The sequence below is a fragment of the Camelina sativa genome, chromosome 5 (assembly GCF_000633955.1).
Source record: "Camelina sativa cultivar DH55 chromosome 5, Cs, whole genome shotgun sequence".
NCBI classification, from domain to species: domain Eukaryota; kingdom Viridiplantae; phylum Streptophyta; class Magnoliopsida; order Brassicales; family Brassicaceae; genus Camelina; species Camelina sativa.
Genome location: NC_025689.1, coordinates 14,928,013 through 14,946,926, shown reverse-complemented (window position 1 = coordinate 14,946,926; position 18,914 = coordinate 14,928,013). Strand labels below are relative to the sequence as shown.

At 37.0% G+C, this 18,914-nt stretch overlaps 1 protein-coding gene, 1 long non-coding RNA gene and 1 pseudogene across 3 annotated transcripts; 1 reads left to right on the top strand and 2 right to left on the bottom strand.

The window, feature by feature from the left end:
* Positions 587-2,875, bottom strand: LOC104786925 (pentatricopeptide repeat-containing protein At2g28050). The gene is made up of 2 exons (XM_010512401.2): positions 1,145-2,875; positions 587-902 (listed from the first exon to the last, which is right to left on the bottom strand). Exon 1 carries the CDS (start codon positions 2,643-2,645, stop codon positions 1,254-1,256), a length of 1,392 nt encoding a protein of 463 aa, XP_010510703.1. The 5' UTR covers positions 2,646-2,875; the 3' UTR covers positions 587-902; positions 1,145-1,253.
* LOC104789268 lies at positions 4,557-10,576 on the top strand (annotated as a pseudogene).
* Positions 16,050-18,399, bottom strand: LOC104786924. 2 transcript variants are annotated; one of them, XR_767684.2, is made up of 2 exons: positions 17,546-18,399; positions 16,050-17,377 (listed from the first exon to the last, which is right to left on the bottom strand). It is a non-coding gene; the product is annotated as an uncharacterized LOC104786924 (long non-coding RNA). The 2 variants fall into 2 exon arrangements; XR_767683.2 differs by having other exon boundaries at positions 16,050-17,358.

Below are 18,914 nucleotides of genomic sequence, written 5' to 3'. Positions count from 1 at the left end.
CCCAGTACCAAAACATCTTTCAAGTCTTCCCAGCTTTGGAAAGGCATAAACGATTGTCGCCATTGAACATGGGCGTCTGCTTCACCTTCGAGAAGACTATGTGCAAGATTCAGTTTCTCATCCGCCGTGAAATTCTCTTGAACAAAGAAATCCTCCAGCCATGAAATCCATGGTCGTAGTTCACCGGCAACACCATCGAAGATGGGAAATCCCTCAAGACACATTGCAATCAAAATCCCCAAATTGTATAATCCCCAATTCGTCGAACCCTAATCTTTCTCTCGCGTTGAATCTCCGATCACAGTTTCACCGCATCATTTGATAAGAATGAAGGTCACTATCTCTTCTCTCTTATCTCTTCTCAATCCCTAATACAAACTGATGAATCTCTTCTCTTCTCAGATTCAGATTTATGTTTTGGTTTTTTGTATTTGGGTCCATGTTGCTGTGTCTTCCATGACGATGAATATGAGTTTGATTAGGTCCATGTTGTTATCAACATTAATAATGATTCATGCGATGGAAAACATTAGTTATTTCATTAAGATCTCTACGATCAGATGTTAAGTTAACCATATCACTTGTTATTACTACACACCACCTTTTAAAAACGGAGCAGTCAATATGGATGATCTTTTAGCTAATTTGGGGAATCAAAACATACATATAAATTGATGAAAGATTTTTTCAATACTCTCTAAAAAGTACAAGTTGGTATAGCGTAGATCGACATAGCCACAATCATTAAGCTTCTAGACATTGCAACCTTGCTTTCTCACGATCCAAAATAGGAAATCAATCTTCAAGCAATCTCCTTAGATCTTATTTCGGTTGTCATGGAAGACATAACAACATGGACCTAATCAAACTCATATTCATCGTCGTCATTCCTTCTTCTCCACCTAGTTTTTGTTCATCACCATTCCCTTTCATTGTCATCATTATTCACTTTATACATTAAATCATCTTCTACTTTATTCTCCAACTCAAATACACTGTAGACTCACTAATACTCTAAAAATTTCCGGAACCACTAATTTTTCAAGAATGTCTAATATATTTGCATCTTTTGGAGGTATAGAACCAACTTTGTGCACATCACTATCCTTAAAAACAGTTTAGAATATTAGTAGAGGTAGATTACCATATCATTGACACAGGTGTAGTTGGAGACTTGGTAAGGCACAGGTGTGTCATCTCAGTCTTAAGGTTATAAGAAAGTAGATAAGTTTCTTTCCTCTATGACCACATAATCATTTTGGACCAAATTCAGAACAAGATTTTGGTTTGATGCCACTCTTAACTACGAATGTAACCATCATCTGTGCCTCTTTCCAGCTTACTTCTAACAGTGCATCAGCTAATCTTTCAAATACTGTACCATCAGGAATGAATCCTTCCCTAATCATCTCAGCCACCACTTCCAAAGATTTATCTATCATTCCTGCTCTGTAACACCCTTCAGTCAACGTAATATACATTTCTTCATCAATCTCAAACTCGTTCACTCGCAACTCGTTCAACAATCTCATCGCTTCACACACTTTCCCAGCTTTGCAAAGTCCATTCATCAACACCCAATACGTATCCTTGTTTGGAGTAACACCTCTACAACTCATCTCTCTGTGTAGTTCAAACGCTTTCTCCACTAGTCCAAATCGAGAGTACCCATCCATGATCAAATTATACAGATAAGTCTCCACTCTTAGCTTCTCATCATGCATTGTCGAAACCAACCTCTCTGCTTCTTCAAGCTTACCATAACTAGTGAACCCATCAATCAAAATCTTGTAAGTATCGAGATCAAGCATCACACTTTCCTTCTCCATTGACTTAAGAACCAAATCCAACTCTTCAAAATCCCATCTTTTAACACAACAATCTATCATTGACTTAAATGTAACAATATTAGGCTTAATCCCTTTAACCAGAACCATCTCCTCAACTAATCCTCTTGCTCTCGTGATCTCTCCATTGCAACACAACGCGGAAACAACAACCGTTAAAGAGTACACAGATACAACATCTAGTCCCGATTCAACCATTAAAGGAAAGAAATCTACAGCTAATTCCATCTGATCAGATTTTTTGAGATTCAACAGATGTAAAGTACAAGTCTTTTCATCAATCTTAACCTCACTGTTCTTCATATACTTAAAAACCTCAACAACTTCATCGAATTTATCATTGTCTGAGTAAACCATAACCATCGAATTAAAGAACCTCGCAACAACTCTCGTCTCACAACAACCACACTCATCAACGAAGGCAGAGACGATTGTGATAAAAGGGTACCTGAGAATGTCGTCAATAGCGACAGGTTTCATCAGTTTCTGCGCATCTGAGAATCTCCTCTCTGACAAGACACGGAAAGCTAAAGACAAGTGAGCTCTGAGATCAGGTTGAAACGAGAAAAGAGATGGGCTTTCGAGGATGAAATTGAACAAGGAGACGCATTTCCAGGATTTGACATCTGGGTCGGATAAAATACGGCGAAAGGTGGAGAGGTTGAGGTCGGAGAGTGGCTTTTCCGGTGAATCGAGAGTTTGGTTTATAGAGGAAGAATCGAGGAGGAGCTTGTTGATTGAGAATGGATAAGTTCTTTTAGCTGTCTTTAAGGTTTTCAGGAAGCTTTGCAGAGTCATCGAATCGTCTCGTCGGCAGCTCTGGCTCACTCACCACCTCCGTTCATCAGAGCTGGAAATTTGGACCGGCCGTCAAAAAGTGGTTTCTCAATATGAAAACGACACGATTTTCTTAAACTAGTTTTGGGGTGACTAAAAAAAGACAAGTTCGAATAAAAGATTAAAAATGGTCATCGTGAGTAAAACTCAAAGAAAATAACATTCCCTGAAAAAAATGTAAAACTTAGTAAAAATTGTTAATTTTTCCCCCAAGTTCACCTAAAAATGGAACATAACATTGCATTGTGTCTCAAAACCCCAAAAAAAAATAAAAACAAAACAATTATTCGATCATATGACTTTTCTCTTGCAACTACTGTAACATCCCCAAATCTTATGTGTATGGGCCATTGTGAGTTATAGTCCATTAAAAGCCCAATTGGGGCAAAACCTCAAAAAAAACGAGGGTTTGATCGTGATACGTGAGTGTGGCCACATATGTGTATATGCGTAAGTATCTCCCTCTCCGTTTAGAAAGAGCAAAACCTAGTCTAGGCCGCCAAGAGAGAAAATGAGAGAGAGCGAGAGAGAGAGAGAGAGAGAGAGCAAAGAAGAAGAATTGTAGAGAAACAAAGACATCTACCACCACCGTAGCTACACCGTTAGTCACCGTTGCTCACCGGAGCTGGACTTCCGTCGTCCCTGGTTTGTTAGGAGAGGAGGAAAACGGTTGCAAGTAAGGGTTTTGTGGATTAGTTTGCCGTCGACTCAGAAAGATATAGATAGAGATCTTATCGTCCCTAGATAGATCTTGCTGCAAGGAATCCACAGAAACTGACGGTTTGTCAAACGGAGATTTAGGTTGGGGTTTTTGGAGGATATTTCCGGTAATACCTTAGCGATTTGGAGCATATAGACGGTTATTCTTGGTATAGGAGGTGTCAAGGAAGCCACCTTAACCGTCAAAATCACCGGAAAAGGTAAACCCTAACCACCACAATGATTGCTTGTTGTGCAAGAAACTACTGTGTCTGTCAAAAACAGAAACCCTAATCGGGATTTTGAATGTGTTTCTTCTGCTGCAAGTTTTTGGAGTGCAGTCACCGTTTCTAGTCGCAATTGCAGTTTGCTAGTGGCAGTTCTCAATCACATTAAAGCAAAGGTGAGAGCGGGATTTGCGGGAATGCATTGGTTAACTTCTAAACATATTTTTTCTTGAATTGCTTGTATAGGCTTGGAAACTATGTGATTGGATATGTCTGTTGTGTGATATTGTGTGCTATTATGATGATTATATTTATGATAATAATGTATAATGATGTAGTAGTATGAGATGATGCATGATAAGATGAGTTGGTTTAATATGATGGTTAATGTATGATGATATGAGATGAGATTATGTGTTGGGAGCGCGAACATGGGATTTGTTTCGTGACTCGTGATGGGCGGAACATGGGATTTGTTTCGTGCCTGGTAATTGTACAAACCTGGGATTGGTTTTGTACATGGTGATTGGACGAACATGGGATTTGTTTCGTGCCATGCTAAGCCGATGGAATTTCGGTTTAGCGATATTGATGATCGTGTATATGATTGACTTTGATGATATGAGAAATGTGATTTAAATATTATAATGATGCTAGGTTGAATAGATGTAAAAATGTTATGCTTGTTGGATGTATATCAAGAATGTGGAGTCTGATTCTATGCTATGCAATGATTGATGAATGTGAGTAGATTGTTGTTAATGCATTTCAGTGGGCAGTGTTGACCCTCTCACTGAGTAATTAATTACTCACCCCCATTTACTATTTATTTTTCTCAGGTTAGTTGTATTCGTTATTTGAATTTTAGAGATTGTCGTTTTGAGCCAAACCAAGAAGTCAACACGTTGACCGGACCGTACGGTGAGTCCAGGGTGTTACAACTACGATGATCGCTCTCTTTCTTCAAATCATAATAACTTGTTTCATCTTTACCACCATAGCCTCATCACCTCACGGCTTCACCATCGACTTGATCCAGCGTCGCTCCAATGCATCTTCTTCTAGAGTCAGCTCTGATACTCAGCTCGGATCACCTTAGGCTAACACCGTCTTTGATAACAGCGAGTATCTAATGAAACTACAGATAGGTACTCCTCCTTTCGAGATCGAAGCTATCTTAGACACAGGAAGCGAACTCGTATGGACACAATGTTTACCTTGTACTAACTGTTACGACAAATACGCTCCCATATTCGATCCTTCGAAATCCTCAACCTTCAAAGCGAAAAGATGCAAAACCCATGACCACTCTTGTCCTTACGAGATTGTCTACGAAGACGGAAGGCATACCAAGGGAACCTTAGCAACCGAGACAGTCACGATCCATTCAACTTCAGGGGAACCCTTTGTGATGCCTCAAACCATTATTGGTTGTAGCCACAGTAGCTCAGGGCTTAACAGACCGAGTTCTTCGGGCATGGTTGGTCTAAACTGGGGACCTTTATCGCTCGTCACTCAGATGGGAGGGGAGTACCCAGGTTTCATCTCTTACTGCTTCTCTGGTAAAGGAACTAGTAAGATCAACTTTGGAGCGAATGCTATTATAGCAGGAGATGGTGTTGTATCAACCACTATGTTTATGACCACGGCAAAACCCGGTTTCTATTATTAGATTAAAGACTTGAAATAAAAGAACACCTTTCTTATTGATTTAGAAAACTTCTTAAAAACTAAATCTCTCAAGTCACATAGAACACCTCTCTATTGACCCTTACATATATATAGTGAATTAGACAACTCCTAATTCTAATAGGATTGTAACACAAAGCCTTATCTAAATAAGCTTCTCCTTATCTAAATCTTGTTTGTGTATCCTTGACCATTATCTCCTTAAGCTTCCCCTTAAGAGATAACTTCTATCACAAGTTGGAATTATCCAACATTCTCCCCCTTAATTCCAACACGAACTTTGGGAAGCTTGATCTCTTCAACTCCAAGTAAACTCCTCATTTCCTTGAACTTAATCCGTCCTAGAGGCTTTGTAAGAATGTCGTCCTTCTGTTCTTCTCCTGGCACATGATCAACTTCAATTTGATCATTCTCTACACATTCTCGAATGAAATGATACTTGGCGAGCATGTGTTTTGTTTTCCCGTGAAAGACTGGGTTCTTGGTTAAAGCTATGGCTGCCTTATTATCAACTCTAAGCAGGATCTTCTCTCCTTGTAAGCTTAGTATCTCACTCAGCAACTCTTTCAGCCAGATAGCTTGTTTGGCAGCCTCCGTAGCGGCCATGAATTCTGCTTCACACGATGACAGTGTCACAGTCGGTTGTTTCTGTGTTGTCCAAGTAATAGGTGACGATCCGTAGTAAAACACGTGACCTGTGGTACCCCTCCCATCATCAATATCAATGTTGTGACTGCTGTCACTATACCCAGTAATTTTCCTCAATCCATCTTTCCTGAAAAACAAACCATAGCTTGTTGTTCCTCTTAAGTACCTTAGAACATGTTTAATAGCCTGTCCGTGAGAAACTCTTGGACTCTGCATATAACGGCTAGGGACACCGACAGCAAAGGACAAATCCGGTCTCGTGTGGAGAAGGTATCTCAAACACCCAATGGTTCTTCTATACCTTGTAGCATCTATTTCTTTCTCTTTCTCTGCTTTTGACAAACTCTGTCCCGGCTCCATCGGTTCATGAGTTGAATTGCAGGAACCCATTCCTGCATCAATAAGAATCCCTTGAGCGTATGCTTCTTGCTTGATTCTTATTCCATCCTCTCCTTGAAAAACTTCTATGCCAAGGTAATATGTTAGCTTCCCCAAATCAGACATCTCAAACCTCCTTGACATGTATGATTTAAACTGCTTAATGATCTTGAGTGAAGTCCCTATTACAAATAGATCATCAACGTAGATGGCTACAATCAAAAACTCATTCTCCTCCTTCTTACGGTACACCGTTGGTTCCTTCGCACATCTCTTGAAGTTCATTGTCTTAAGAACTTGATCAAGTTTTAAATTCCAAGCTTTAGGGGCTTGACGCAGTCCGTATAAAGCTTTGTGAAGCTTATATACTCGATCCTCTTCTCCCTTCTTCTCAAACCCCTCAGGTTGAGTAACATAGACCAATTCCTTTAGTTCACCATTGAGAAAAGCTGTCTTCACATCTAGGTGGTGAATCTCCCAGCCTCTTGTTGCTGCAAGTGCTATCAGTAGCCTAATAGTCTCGACCCTTGCTACCAGAGCAAACACCTCGTCGAAGTCTATGCCTTGTTGTTGCACATACCCTTTTGCAACTAGCCTCGCCTTGTACTTATTCACCGAACCATCAGCCTTCCTTTTGAGTTTATAGACCCACTTAACTCCTATAGGTTTAACTCCGATTGGTTTATCCACAAGCTCCCATGTGTTGTTCCTTATGATAGAATCTATTTCAGCTTTCATAGCATCAATCCACTCTTTTATCTTTCCAGCTTCAAGATAATTCTCTGGTTCTCCATCGATTGTTAAGAACAACTTGCAACTTTCTGCTTCTGCGAACAAGACATAATCATTCAGATGGCGTGGTTTTGTTACCACACGACCAGACCTGGTCACCAAGGGTTGTACTACTTCAACTTGTGGCTGTACTACTACAACTTGTGGTTGAACTTGGTTCTCGACAATCGCATCACCCTCATTGTCTTCTTCTTCCTCTTGATTACCATGATTAGCATGTTGGTCTACATTTTGATGGTCGTTTTCTTGACCATTGTCATGTCCACCACCATCTTCTATAAAACCTTCTTGAAAAAGCCTAAACATACCAGGTTTTCCATCATCTGACTTGTTTCTCGTAGATGACCAATCCCAAGTCTTACTTTCATCAAAAATCACGTCTCTGCTGACAACTACTCTCTCATCAATAGGATCATAGAGTCTATAGGCCTTAGAACCTGGTTCTGTTCCAAGGTTAATCACTCTCCTCGATCTATCATCAAGCTTCTTCAATTGTGGTCCATTGATCTTTGCGTATGTGACACAACCGAACACTCTCAAGTGTTCTATGTTTGGTTTCTTGGACATGAAACATTCATAAGGAGTTTGACCATTTAGAGCTTTTGTAGGAACTCGATTAATGAGGTAAGTTGAGTGCCGTACAGCTTCTCCCCACATATCATTCGGAATCAACATCCCCTTCATCAAACTTCTTGTCATCTCCATCAAAGTGCGGTTCCTTCTCTCAACCACACCATTCTGTTGAGGCGTATATGGCGCTGTTAGGTGTCTGGCTACACCATTCTCCTCACAGAAACGATTGAACTCTCCTGAGGTAAAATCTCCTCCTCTATCAGTTCTGAAAGTTTTGATGGCTAAACCACTCTGTTTCTCCACAAACTCCTTGAAGCGTTTAAAACGATCAAACGCTTCACTTTTTTCCCTAAGCAACATTGTCCACATATACGTAGAGAAATCGTCAATTAAGACAAAGACGTAGCGGTTGTTAGCCGGTGTTGAAGGTGAAATCGGACCACACAAGTCTCCATGTACCAGTTCCAAAGGCTGTGATGCACGGAAACTTGCTTTTCCCGGGAACGATCCTCTTGTCTGCTTCCCAGCTAAGCAGACCTCACACATACCCTGCTCGTGTATAGTGCTTGACATACGTTCAACCATATCCTTCTGTACCATGTTCTTCATAACATTGAAACTGACATGTCCTAACCGAGCATGCCAACGCCGTGTAGCCTCATCACTGTCGATCTGTAGACACATCGGCAAACTAATCTCCATCGGGGTCTTGTACAAACGATTTGGTGATCAGACAACTCTTACAAGCAGCCGCCCACATGGGTCTAGAAGTGTTAGAAAATCCTTCTTCATGTTCACCTCACACCCTCCTTCTGTTGCTTGTCCTAAACTCAATATGTTGTGTTTGAGATCAGGNAGAATCTATTTCAGCTTTCATAGCATCAATCCACTCTTTTATCTTTCCAGCTTCAAGATAATTCTCTGGTTCTCCATCGATTGTTAAGAACAACTTGCAACTTTCTGCTTCTGCNTTTCATCCAAACTGCAAAAGAATTCTCTGTTTCCTGACATGTGATTACTTGGTCCATTATCTAGATACCAAACACTTGCATTGCCTTTGTTGATATCGTAGTTCTCCGGAATCACCTTGTCTTCATTGAGGAAAACAACTTCGTGCATATAGAGTCCATCTGCTTCTTGTGTCTCATTTAGGTTTGACTCTTGATTATGATTCTGTATCGGCTTGTTGGTGCAAGTCGTCGCATAGTGTCCAGGTTTGTCGTATCTCCAACAGATTACTTTGGATAAATCCTTCTTCTGTTGTTTTTGATTCTCTTCCGTGGTTTCTCCTCCTTGGTTTTGGCTGTTGAATCTCCCTCGACCCCTGCCTCTACCGAAACCACCTCTGCCAGAGTTACCTCTACCGTAGCTTCCTCTACCGTAGTTGCCTCTGCCTCTGGATCCTCCTCTAAGACCTCCATATCCTCCACGATTATTAGAGGTGTTAGTAAACATCAGCTTGCCTTGGTCTTCGACGATCTTTACTTCGCCAATTCGTTCTTCATAAGCCTTTAACCTCCCAACTATGTCTACAAACGGTGTTGTATTTAAGTCGAGGACTTGCTCTAGGGAGGCTACCATGTGTATAAATTTTTCTCTAGGTAAGCCTGTTAGAAACTTCTTTACCAACTTTGGTTCTTCAATGGTCGCTCCCAAAGAAGCTGATTGCGATGCAAGCCCTGAAATCTTGCCTGCAAAGTCATCCACCGAATCTGTTTCACTCATCTTCAAACGTTCTAGTTCTGCTAACAAGGTTTGAAGTCTGGCCTCCTTAACACGCTCCGCTCCTTGGTGACGTGATCGGATGGCTCCCCAAAGAGATTTGGCTGAATCTTGCTCTCCTATTTGCAAGATAAGTGACTCTGGAACAGACTGAAACAGAAATGCAGTCGCAATATCGTTCTTCTTTTCATCTGTGGATCAAGGTTCAATAACATCCCATACCTCGCTGACTCGAAGTATGATCTTCATCCTCATCGACCAAACTGTGTAGTTGGTCGGTGTGAGTAACGGACATTGGATCGATGGTGCTCCAAGATCCTTTGTTCGTAATGGTGGATTTGCTTCAGCCGCCATGCTTTTTCGTAACTCTTCTCCACCAGTTTTAGTTCAGAAGCACAACCTTGCTCTGATACCAAATATTAGATTAAAGACTTGAAATAAAAGAACACCTTTCTAATTGATTTAGAAAACTTCTTAAAAACTAAATCTCTCAAGTCACATAGAACACCTCTCTATTGACCCTTACATATATATAGTGAATTAGACAACTCCTAATTCTAATAGGATTGTAACACAAAGCCTTATCTAAATAAGCTTCTCCTTATCTAAATCTTGTTTGTGTATCCTTGACCATTATCTCCTTAAGCCCCCTTAAGAGATAACTTCTATCACAAGTTGGAATTATCCAACATCTATTACCTAAACCTAGACGCGGTCAGCGTTGGGGACACCCGCATTGAGACATTGGGGACACCGTTTCATGCCTTGCTAGGAAACATAGTGATAGACTCTGGAACCACTTACACATATTTGCCTGAGAGCTACTGTAACCTAGTAAGAGAGGCAGTAGAAAAAATTGTGACAGCGGATTGAGTAGTTGACACTAGTCGCAACGACATGTTGTGCTACATCTCGGGCACCATAGAGATTTTTCCGGTGATCACAATGCATTTTTCTGGCGGTGCGGATCTTGTCTTGGATAAGTACAATATGTATGTTGAATTGGAGGGAGGAGGACTGTTTTGTTTGGCTATTCTATGTGGTAATGCGACACAAGAAGCTATCTTTGGGAACAGGGCACAGAATAATTTTTTGGTGAGTTATGATTCTTCTTCACTGCTGGTTTCTTTTAAGCCTACTGATTGTTCTGCATTGTGGAGTTGAAGAGACAAACCAAAAGAGAGACAAACCAAAAGAGTCTTTTTCGAACTTAATTTTTACTATTATATATTTTCACACCTTCGGCTTGTAATTTTTATTTGTCCTTTCAATAAGAGCATAGAACATGGATATGTTTCATTGAATAATATGCAAAGTTACTTACGCGCTTCAGTTACATATTATTCTAGGCATGGATGGGGTGGCTTAAAGATTCTAATGTTCTATTGGCAAATATTAGCACCTTTTAAAAGATAATGTACATTACATTTTGTAGCTTTTAATTAGCATTAGAAGAACACAAATAGATCTATAAAACGTAAAATCTCGTATCCGAAACCTGTTTAAAGCCAGCCACAATAATTAACACCACCGACCAAGCCGTTTGAGCCCTCCCATATATGGTCAAATATTCACTTTTCTAGGAAATGTGAAGTTTAGTGTGCAAGAGATTCAAACTTGTCTAGTTAGCCTTCTTTATTTTTCTTATGTTTCTAATCTTTTCAAGTTTTAGAAAATTATTAGTGATTTATTTTATTGACTTTTACAATCGTATATACTATATACAATCACTAGATAAGGATCCGCCGATGTGCGGTTTAAAGTTTTATAAATAAAATAAAATAAAATAAAAATATATTAAAATTTATTGTACATTATTTATAAAAGTTTTTTTTGCTATAATACACTGATTTGTATCCATATACAAATTATTTATGTATGTTACCAATAAAAGTGTATTTTTTATACCTAAGTATATTGTAGGTTACAAATATATTATTTATCACCACCTAGAAAATGTTTATATGAACAAATTAAGCCAACTATTATATGTCTCTTTACTTTTATTTTTGCATAGTTTCTTTAATCACTAAAATTGTTGGCTCAAAAAACATGTTGAATAAAAATAAATTACATCACAATAGTGTACGACTAACCATAGAAGAAACCTTCGCTCCGCCTTCCTCCCTTGGGGAGATCACCTTGCATCCAACCTCCCTCACCTTCCTCCTTTGGGGAGATAACCTTCCGTCCAACCTCCTCCACCATAGAGAGAATCTTGGCTCTGCCCTCCTCCTGCGTGGAGAGAATATGTTCACGTCTGACTTGCTCCAGCAACCAATGAAACTAAAGACCTTTTTCCAACGTCACAAAATCTTTTGATAGTAACTAATGTTAAATTTCTCAATGTAATTATGTAAGGTTCTTTGACACATCATGATGTAGCCTCTGTCTTCAAGTTCCTATGGATCTATCAACAACGATTTATGTTTTTCCAATCTATCTATGTTTTTTGTAGGCTTGTGTTTGATTAGCCTATTTTATCCAGCCATTAGGTTGATAAATTTCTCCTCTTTATCTCATTTTGAGATTGAACGAATGGTAACAATTATGTTTACACAAAAAAAAAAGGTCTATGACCAACCAATCAAGGTTGAGAAATTAGAAGAATATTAATTTGACATAATTAATAAAATAATAGAAAATTATAAGCACGGTAATATATGAATCTCAAATAATTCAAAGATGAAAATATAAATTAAATAAAATAATTTAAAACTACTACAATAAATTTTAAAATACAATATTAGAAAAAGAAGATAGATATATTAATCTTTCATTCTTTTTGGGTCAACATATTAATCTTACCTATTCCAAACTGAAAAAGTCGAAAGTAGAAGTATATTTTGGTTTGAAAAATAAGGAAAATTTGTCTTCTCATTAAAAAAGTTTGACTAATAGAACAAAGTTGAAAGCAATATTTTAGGATAAATTATTTTGTTAAATGAATAATATAAGACAATCTATGTTTATATAGAAGTGAGTATTTACATTTTTTAGAATTAATATTTTTTGTGTATTTTTCTTAATCCATTTTCTATTTTATGAGAAAATTTATTCCAATGAGCTCATTGTTTTTTTAAAAAATTTTGCTTCTCACTTTCTTGTAAGACATACTATCGTTCGATGATAAGAACGCTTTATGTTTAGTTGATCTAGTGTTATATAATCTCTGTTGTTATCGTGCATTTGTGTATTCATATTTTTTTATGCTACTTGTCCTGTAAATTAATAGAAATAATAATAACACCGTGAGAAATTTGTTACTCCCAAAAACCTTAGTTATTATGCATAAGAAACTTTGTTAACACTTCAAAGTCAAAGATCGCGTAGTATGCATTATGAAATTGAGAGACGAAACAAAATTCAAAGAAACGATGACGAAAACACGTTGTAATATCTAGGAATCTTTTTATATAGTTGCTTCGATTAGACAACAAACAAATTACCTTCCAGACTTGTTCAACAACAATGATGTGTCTAACAAAAGGATAATAAAAAACAAAGAAGAAAATTTTACCAAAAAAAAACAAAGCTTGTCGAAATTATTTTGTTTGGTGAAAAATATGTCATTATCTTTTTGCTTATATAGAGGGGTGTATTTACAATCATTTTTCTTTTAGGATTAACAAAGTTTTTTTTTAATATAATAAGATTACAATTATCTTATGCATCGTTTTACCAAGCTTGAAAACTGTGATTTCTGATCGTTAAAATTGATACGTGTCACGATCTAATGAGTGACTAACTTTGATATGTGATTTCTGATCGTTAAAATTGACACGTGTCACGATCTGATGAATTACTAACTTGGATATTTAATCGTTAAAACTGACACATGTCACGATCTAGTGAGTTTTTAACTTTGATCTCTGATCGTTAAAACTAACATGTGTTACGATCTGGTGAGTTACTAAATTTGAGAACCAAGCTTTATATAATAAGATACAATTGAGAAATTAACAAGTAAAACAACTATTTAAGTTTGAAAACAATTTCTAATCTTTATAAATTTATCTAGTTTTTTTTTTTGATAACATCCAAAGTTTTCTTAGGCCCAAAAACTAATCTCTTGGAACCGGGAGAAACTATGTTAAATTTCGAACCCCCTAGCCAATGCTACTCGAACCTAGATGACGGGACTTTTCTCCCTTTTTAAATTTATATAGTTTTTAAATATCATTTTTATTTTTGGATATTTAAAATTTTAGTTAAATATCTTATAACAGTATGACTATATGTGTCTATTATCTCTGTTCCGGCATATTGATTGTTGACATGAACATCCTAAATTAATTCTCGATTGACCATATTCGGACTTGCAACATTATTTTTGAACAACGTAAGATAATTATTTGTTAGCCAAACCAGATGAGAGTCAGGAGTGGAAAAGGGGATAACAGTTTTGAATGCCGGAACACCTATGAAGATGATGGCTATTCAGCATTAATTTACCGTAACTCACATCTAATTCCCTTAATACAGTTATAACATATATTGAATAGACACATGCATCATAGTTAGCATAGTACAATTATTCTAGTGGTTTATGGCCGGGCAATCAAGTTCACCACTCCAAACAGCAATTCATACAAATCATAACCGGCTTTGGTTACTTGTTCCTTCTTGGTTATCAAGATTTTAGAATCCCCATGCTCGTCTATATTATTGACCTGTAAGTTTACTAATGCCAACAATTTTTCATCGACTAAGACTTTGAAATTCCTTAGCTCTATCAAGAAGAGGACTTCTGATTAAGCGGCATCACATCACTGTTAAACGTGGTAGCTAGTTTTTGCCATTTTGGTTTAAATTTCTTAGAGATAGTGTAGACATAACAACAAATTTTCAAGAAAATGATCACTAAAATATATGACGATTTTCACATAAAAAGAGTCTACTTTCTAAATATAAAGTAAACAACATACAATATAGGGCACCACCGGCCCTTAGTTTACTCTGATTATTAGATCAAAAACTTATACTCTCCAAGCATCTTCTATAAGTTTACAGTAAGCTCGGTGAGCGTATAGGTTTTGGCTCCCTGTAAGAAAGTAGTCTACGACACCAAAAGATGGAGGCATTACTGGCAACACGAAAGCCAGTCTCTCTGTAGGCACATGGGGTGGGCAAGTCTCACCTGTCAAGACCTTCAAAACAGTTTTCATGGATGGTTCGGATTCGGGTAGCAACAAGCGAGTCCTAAGAGCAAAACGCTTTTCATCTCTTCTTCATCAAACAAACTTTCCATTCTCGGGTCGGCAACATCCATGATGGTTCCATTTCTGTATAGCTCCCATAGCCAATTCACAATACTATTCTCTTAATTGCTCTGGTCTTCCTTTATCAAGAGATAACTTGGTTTCTTCCCTGAGACTACTTCGAGCATTAGAACACCAAACACATACACATCTGTTTCAATCGTGGCTTCCCCGTTGAGAAAAGTCTCAAGAGCCATGTATCCTGGTGTTACAACAATCTCCTTAGTCGAATGGTGTGTCATTTTGCTTTGCTGAACCATCCTCGCAAGCCCGAAATCACCGAGCTTAGTGTTGAAATCCGAGTCCAGCATTACGTTGCTTGCTTTTATGTCTCTGTGAAATATCATCTTCTCACATCCATTGTGAAGATACTCCAAAGCTTGAGATAGCCCTCTTATAATGTTTTTCCTCGTAATAAAATTCAGTCGACGCGTTAAATTGATCGCTAATGAATATAACAATTTAAGATTCTAGTAGCTGGTCACTATAGGCAGTAGTCAGGGTTGGTTACTAGATTATTTGATCGCAGTGTACAGTACCGTTAAAGTGGATAATAATTTTCGTCTTATTTTTCGTAACTCTACTACTGAATTTGGGTCGACCTATCATATCATATCTACTATCGTCCAAATGTATTGGTGTGACGTTTACTTATTTAACAATATACATTTACTTTATTATGCCTTTAATCATTTCTACCATGATCCAGATTAATATTAAAAACATTGTGGGAGCTAGAAATAGAAAGATAAACAACCACAAAATTATATTTAGAAAATTTGGAGTGAGAAAGACAAAGTAAGAAGAGTGTGGTTTAGTCAGAGAAACAATATTTAGAAAATTTTTGAGTGAGAAAGACAAAATATGAAGAGTGTGGTTGGTCAGAGAATTTTTTTTTTTTTTTTCTTATATCAAGATAAACTGTCTCATCATTTCTGTTGATAGGGGTAAATATGTGACTGAATTGCTATATTTGTAGATCAAACTAATTTGAGATCGATAAAATCGTAAATATCACTTTCAAAATTCGTTAGCCATCAAAAATACTTGAAAACAAATACTTTTGAGAAACACATTAAAAGCTTAAAGTTTGAGAAAGGTGGGAAATAATCTTATCTATAAATAGTAAACTGAGCCAAATTAGTAATTAATACAAACACATTAAAAGCTTAAAGTTTGAGAAAGCTGGGAAATAATAAGTACAACTACAATGAAATGGACAATGGTCCTCACATACTCAGCGTTGCGTTTAAATTCAATTTGAATGGACCACACACAAACACATATATTCATCCCCTCGAGCCAATATTACCATCTCATTTTGTCAGATCCATCCATATACGCAAAGATTCTAATGCTTTGTTGTTTTGTTTTGCATTTATATATAAAACTGATGAAACATCACAATAGCTATTTAGATAAATACGAAGATCATCAGAACACAAAAAGATTCACACATTAAATTCTTCTGATTAAAACATATTATATGGTTCGTTTAATTAGTGACACATATCGGTAAGAATATTTTAACAAAAGATCGATTAAATAATGATATCCGCTTGTGATTAGTATTAGCAATATAGCGGTAGAAATGTATTTTTTTTTACAGCTTATGTCCTCAATTAGAAAGTTGGAGTGACGACATATATTATTATTTTGATGTACTAATTTTGATAAAATTACAATTTCGTTTGCCAATACTGGAAGATATATGCAAAATACACGTGATTGGCGGACATATCAAAAATATCATCATGATATGAAAAAAATAGTTGCCAACTTGCCATTGTGCATTACAAGAATGAGATAGAATGATTTCACTTCCACTTATGGAGCGCGATCATCCAATTCATTGCTCAAAACAATTAGATTTTATAGTGGAAGCTATGATTCATTTCTTTGAAAAACTAAATATATATGGATGGGGGAGTGATTAAACACACGCTCCACAACATACAAGACATTAACTAACTAAACTCACCTATATCTACATGTACTACGAGACATAACCAAAAGAAAAGAAGGCGGCATTACTTAGGTATTGTTAATTTGATTTGGAAGCTACATTTGGGATGATTGGTGCTCACAAACAACACATGAGACTCATTATACTATGTATTTTGGTTTTGTTCACAATCTGATTGGTCTGTCATAATATATATATTACCCTATAAGATTTTTAAAAACAAAAAAATGAGAGTACTTTTTGCTTCATTGTTCATCAGTAGTATTGCAGTTACAAGAACACCTAAACATGTACATAGAGGGGACACAAATAGGTGGGACTGAGTACGTATGCCTAGTCTACAATGTGTAAGGTCCACCCAACAAGTTCCTAATTGATTCTCATTTTGAATGTAATAGCCAACAATAAACCAACAACACAAAGAGAACTGACAGTTTGTCCTGAAAACCTTTCTTTGCTGCTAGACATCAATAGTTCCATCTAGACCCTTTCATTATCTCATCAACTTCCATGATATCCAATTTTTTTTATTTTTTCCAAAAGAAAGAAAAGGATATTATTGTGTTGTGAAAGTGCAAGCTGAAATTTTGCCAACAAGAGAAAATTGTATAGGGATATGTCATAGTTACCTTAGTTAGTCCTTTTGATGATATTGTGACTCTTGTTCATCTATTGAAAGAGAAGCTTTTTGATCCATTCATGTATTGGGTTGAAAACGACTGCCAAAAACTTGAGATCCTAAATCAAATCCGACGGTATCACATGAAGAAAAAAAGATACTAACAACAGATCATGATCAGATCTTTATGTATTAAGAAACTATAACTAAACAGGGAAAATAGGTTAACATACACAGGTGACAAAAATGAAACTATAAAAACGGATTTCAAGCAGAAGCAAACTAACCTGAACAAGATCTTGGATGGAATACAGAAAGGGCAAAAATAATAGTCCTTGATTGCCGATGCAGCATCATCAAGATTCTCATTTTTCACAGAGACAAATTTGGGGAGAGTGAATCACCACCGTCCATCAACAGAGATGTGAATCTTGATGATGCCACAGCAGCAAACAACGACCGCGCGCGGCTTCGGAAATAGTCTTTCATCTTCATGTCGCAATCGTTTGTCTCTCAAATCAAACTCAAACTCATAACTCCAACTCACTACCTACATATATATCCTCTAAATATATTTAAATACTTATCCTTCATAATTTATAGAAACTCGTACCTTCATATATATATATATAATATAATATAAAATTTATCTATGTATACATTATACTTATACATATGTGGGAGGGGTAACATGGCGGAATAGTCGAGATGACAAGTTGTGATTGGTACAGTTCTACGTATTCTCTTCTACTTAGTTGGAACCTAACCATATCCAAACCTGAAAAAGAAGTGAAACCCTAACAGATAGAGATAAGAGAGGGGAAGAAGAAAATACTGAACACTCTCTGAACTTGGTAATATATATATACTGCTAAAATAGTAAAATGAGACAAAACCACAAATTTCTATTATTGATTTGCAAAAATGAAAGGTATGACGTATATAAAAACATGTTACCAGATCGTAGAAGCTACAAAATAACCAGAAAAAACCTGATGAGATCTAGAACAGGAGAGAGAGAGAGAGAGAGAGAGAGAGAGAGAGAGAGAGAGAGAGAGAGAGATGTATGTGTGTGTGAATAATATATAGGCACAGTAGTCTAGAGATGTGAGTGTGAATATATGCTGATTTTTGTGATTAAAATTTTTAATGTATGCATAAATATTTTCTGATAAAGAGTTTGATTGGCAGAAGCTGAGTTTATGTATATTGGTAAAGAGAGTTGGGCCAAATGGAGTTAGACGCTGCCATCTTGGAGTCCACCTCGCGAAGGAATATCTCACTTTCCCACTTCACATGTCTTGCTACTTCTTATTATTTGCCCAACTATTATTGGATCTATGCATTTTATTTATTTAAAAAAAAAAACTATTATTGTATCTAGCTAAAGTATTTAATTCTTCAGCTAAACAGTTACGGAAGCAATAATCTAATACTAATAGTGAACTAAGTTTTAACAGTTGAGTCATCAACAGTGTAGTGAAGTATTTAGGGGATTAGTGTGGCCTAAGGCACTTACCTTTTTTCTATAAGGGTAGGCACGGCTCTGCCCGGGATAGTTGGCTTTCCTCGTCTGAACATCAGGTCTTTTCCTGTTTAAATCCTAACGGCATACTTACACCATTAGCTAAAAGACTAAAACCCAAATCGGCTCAC

Coding starts and splice junctions, on each gene's coding strand:
- LOC104786925 (XM_010512401.2), bottom strand. CDS start 2,645: ATGACTCTGCAAAGCTTCCTGAAAACCTTAAAGACAGCTAAAAGAACT.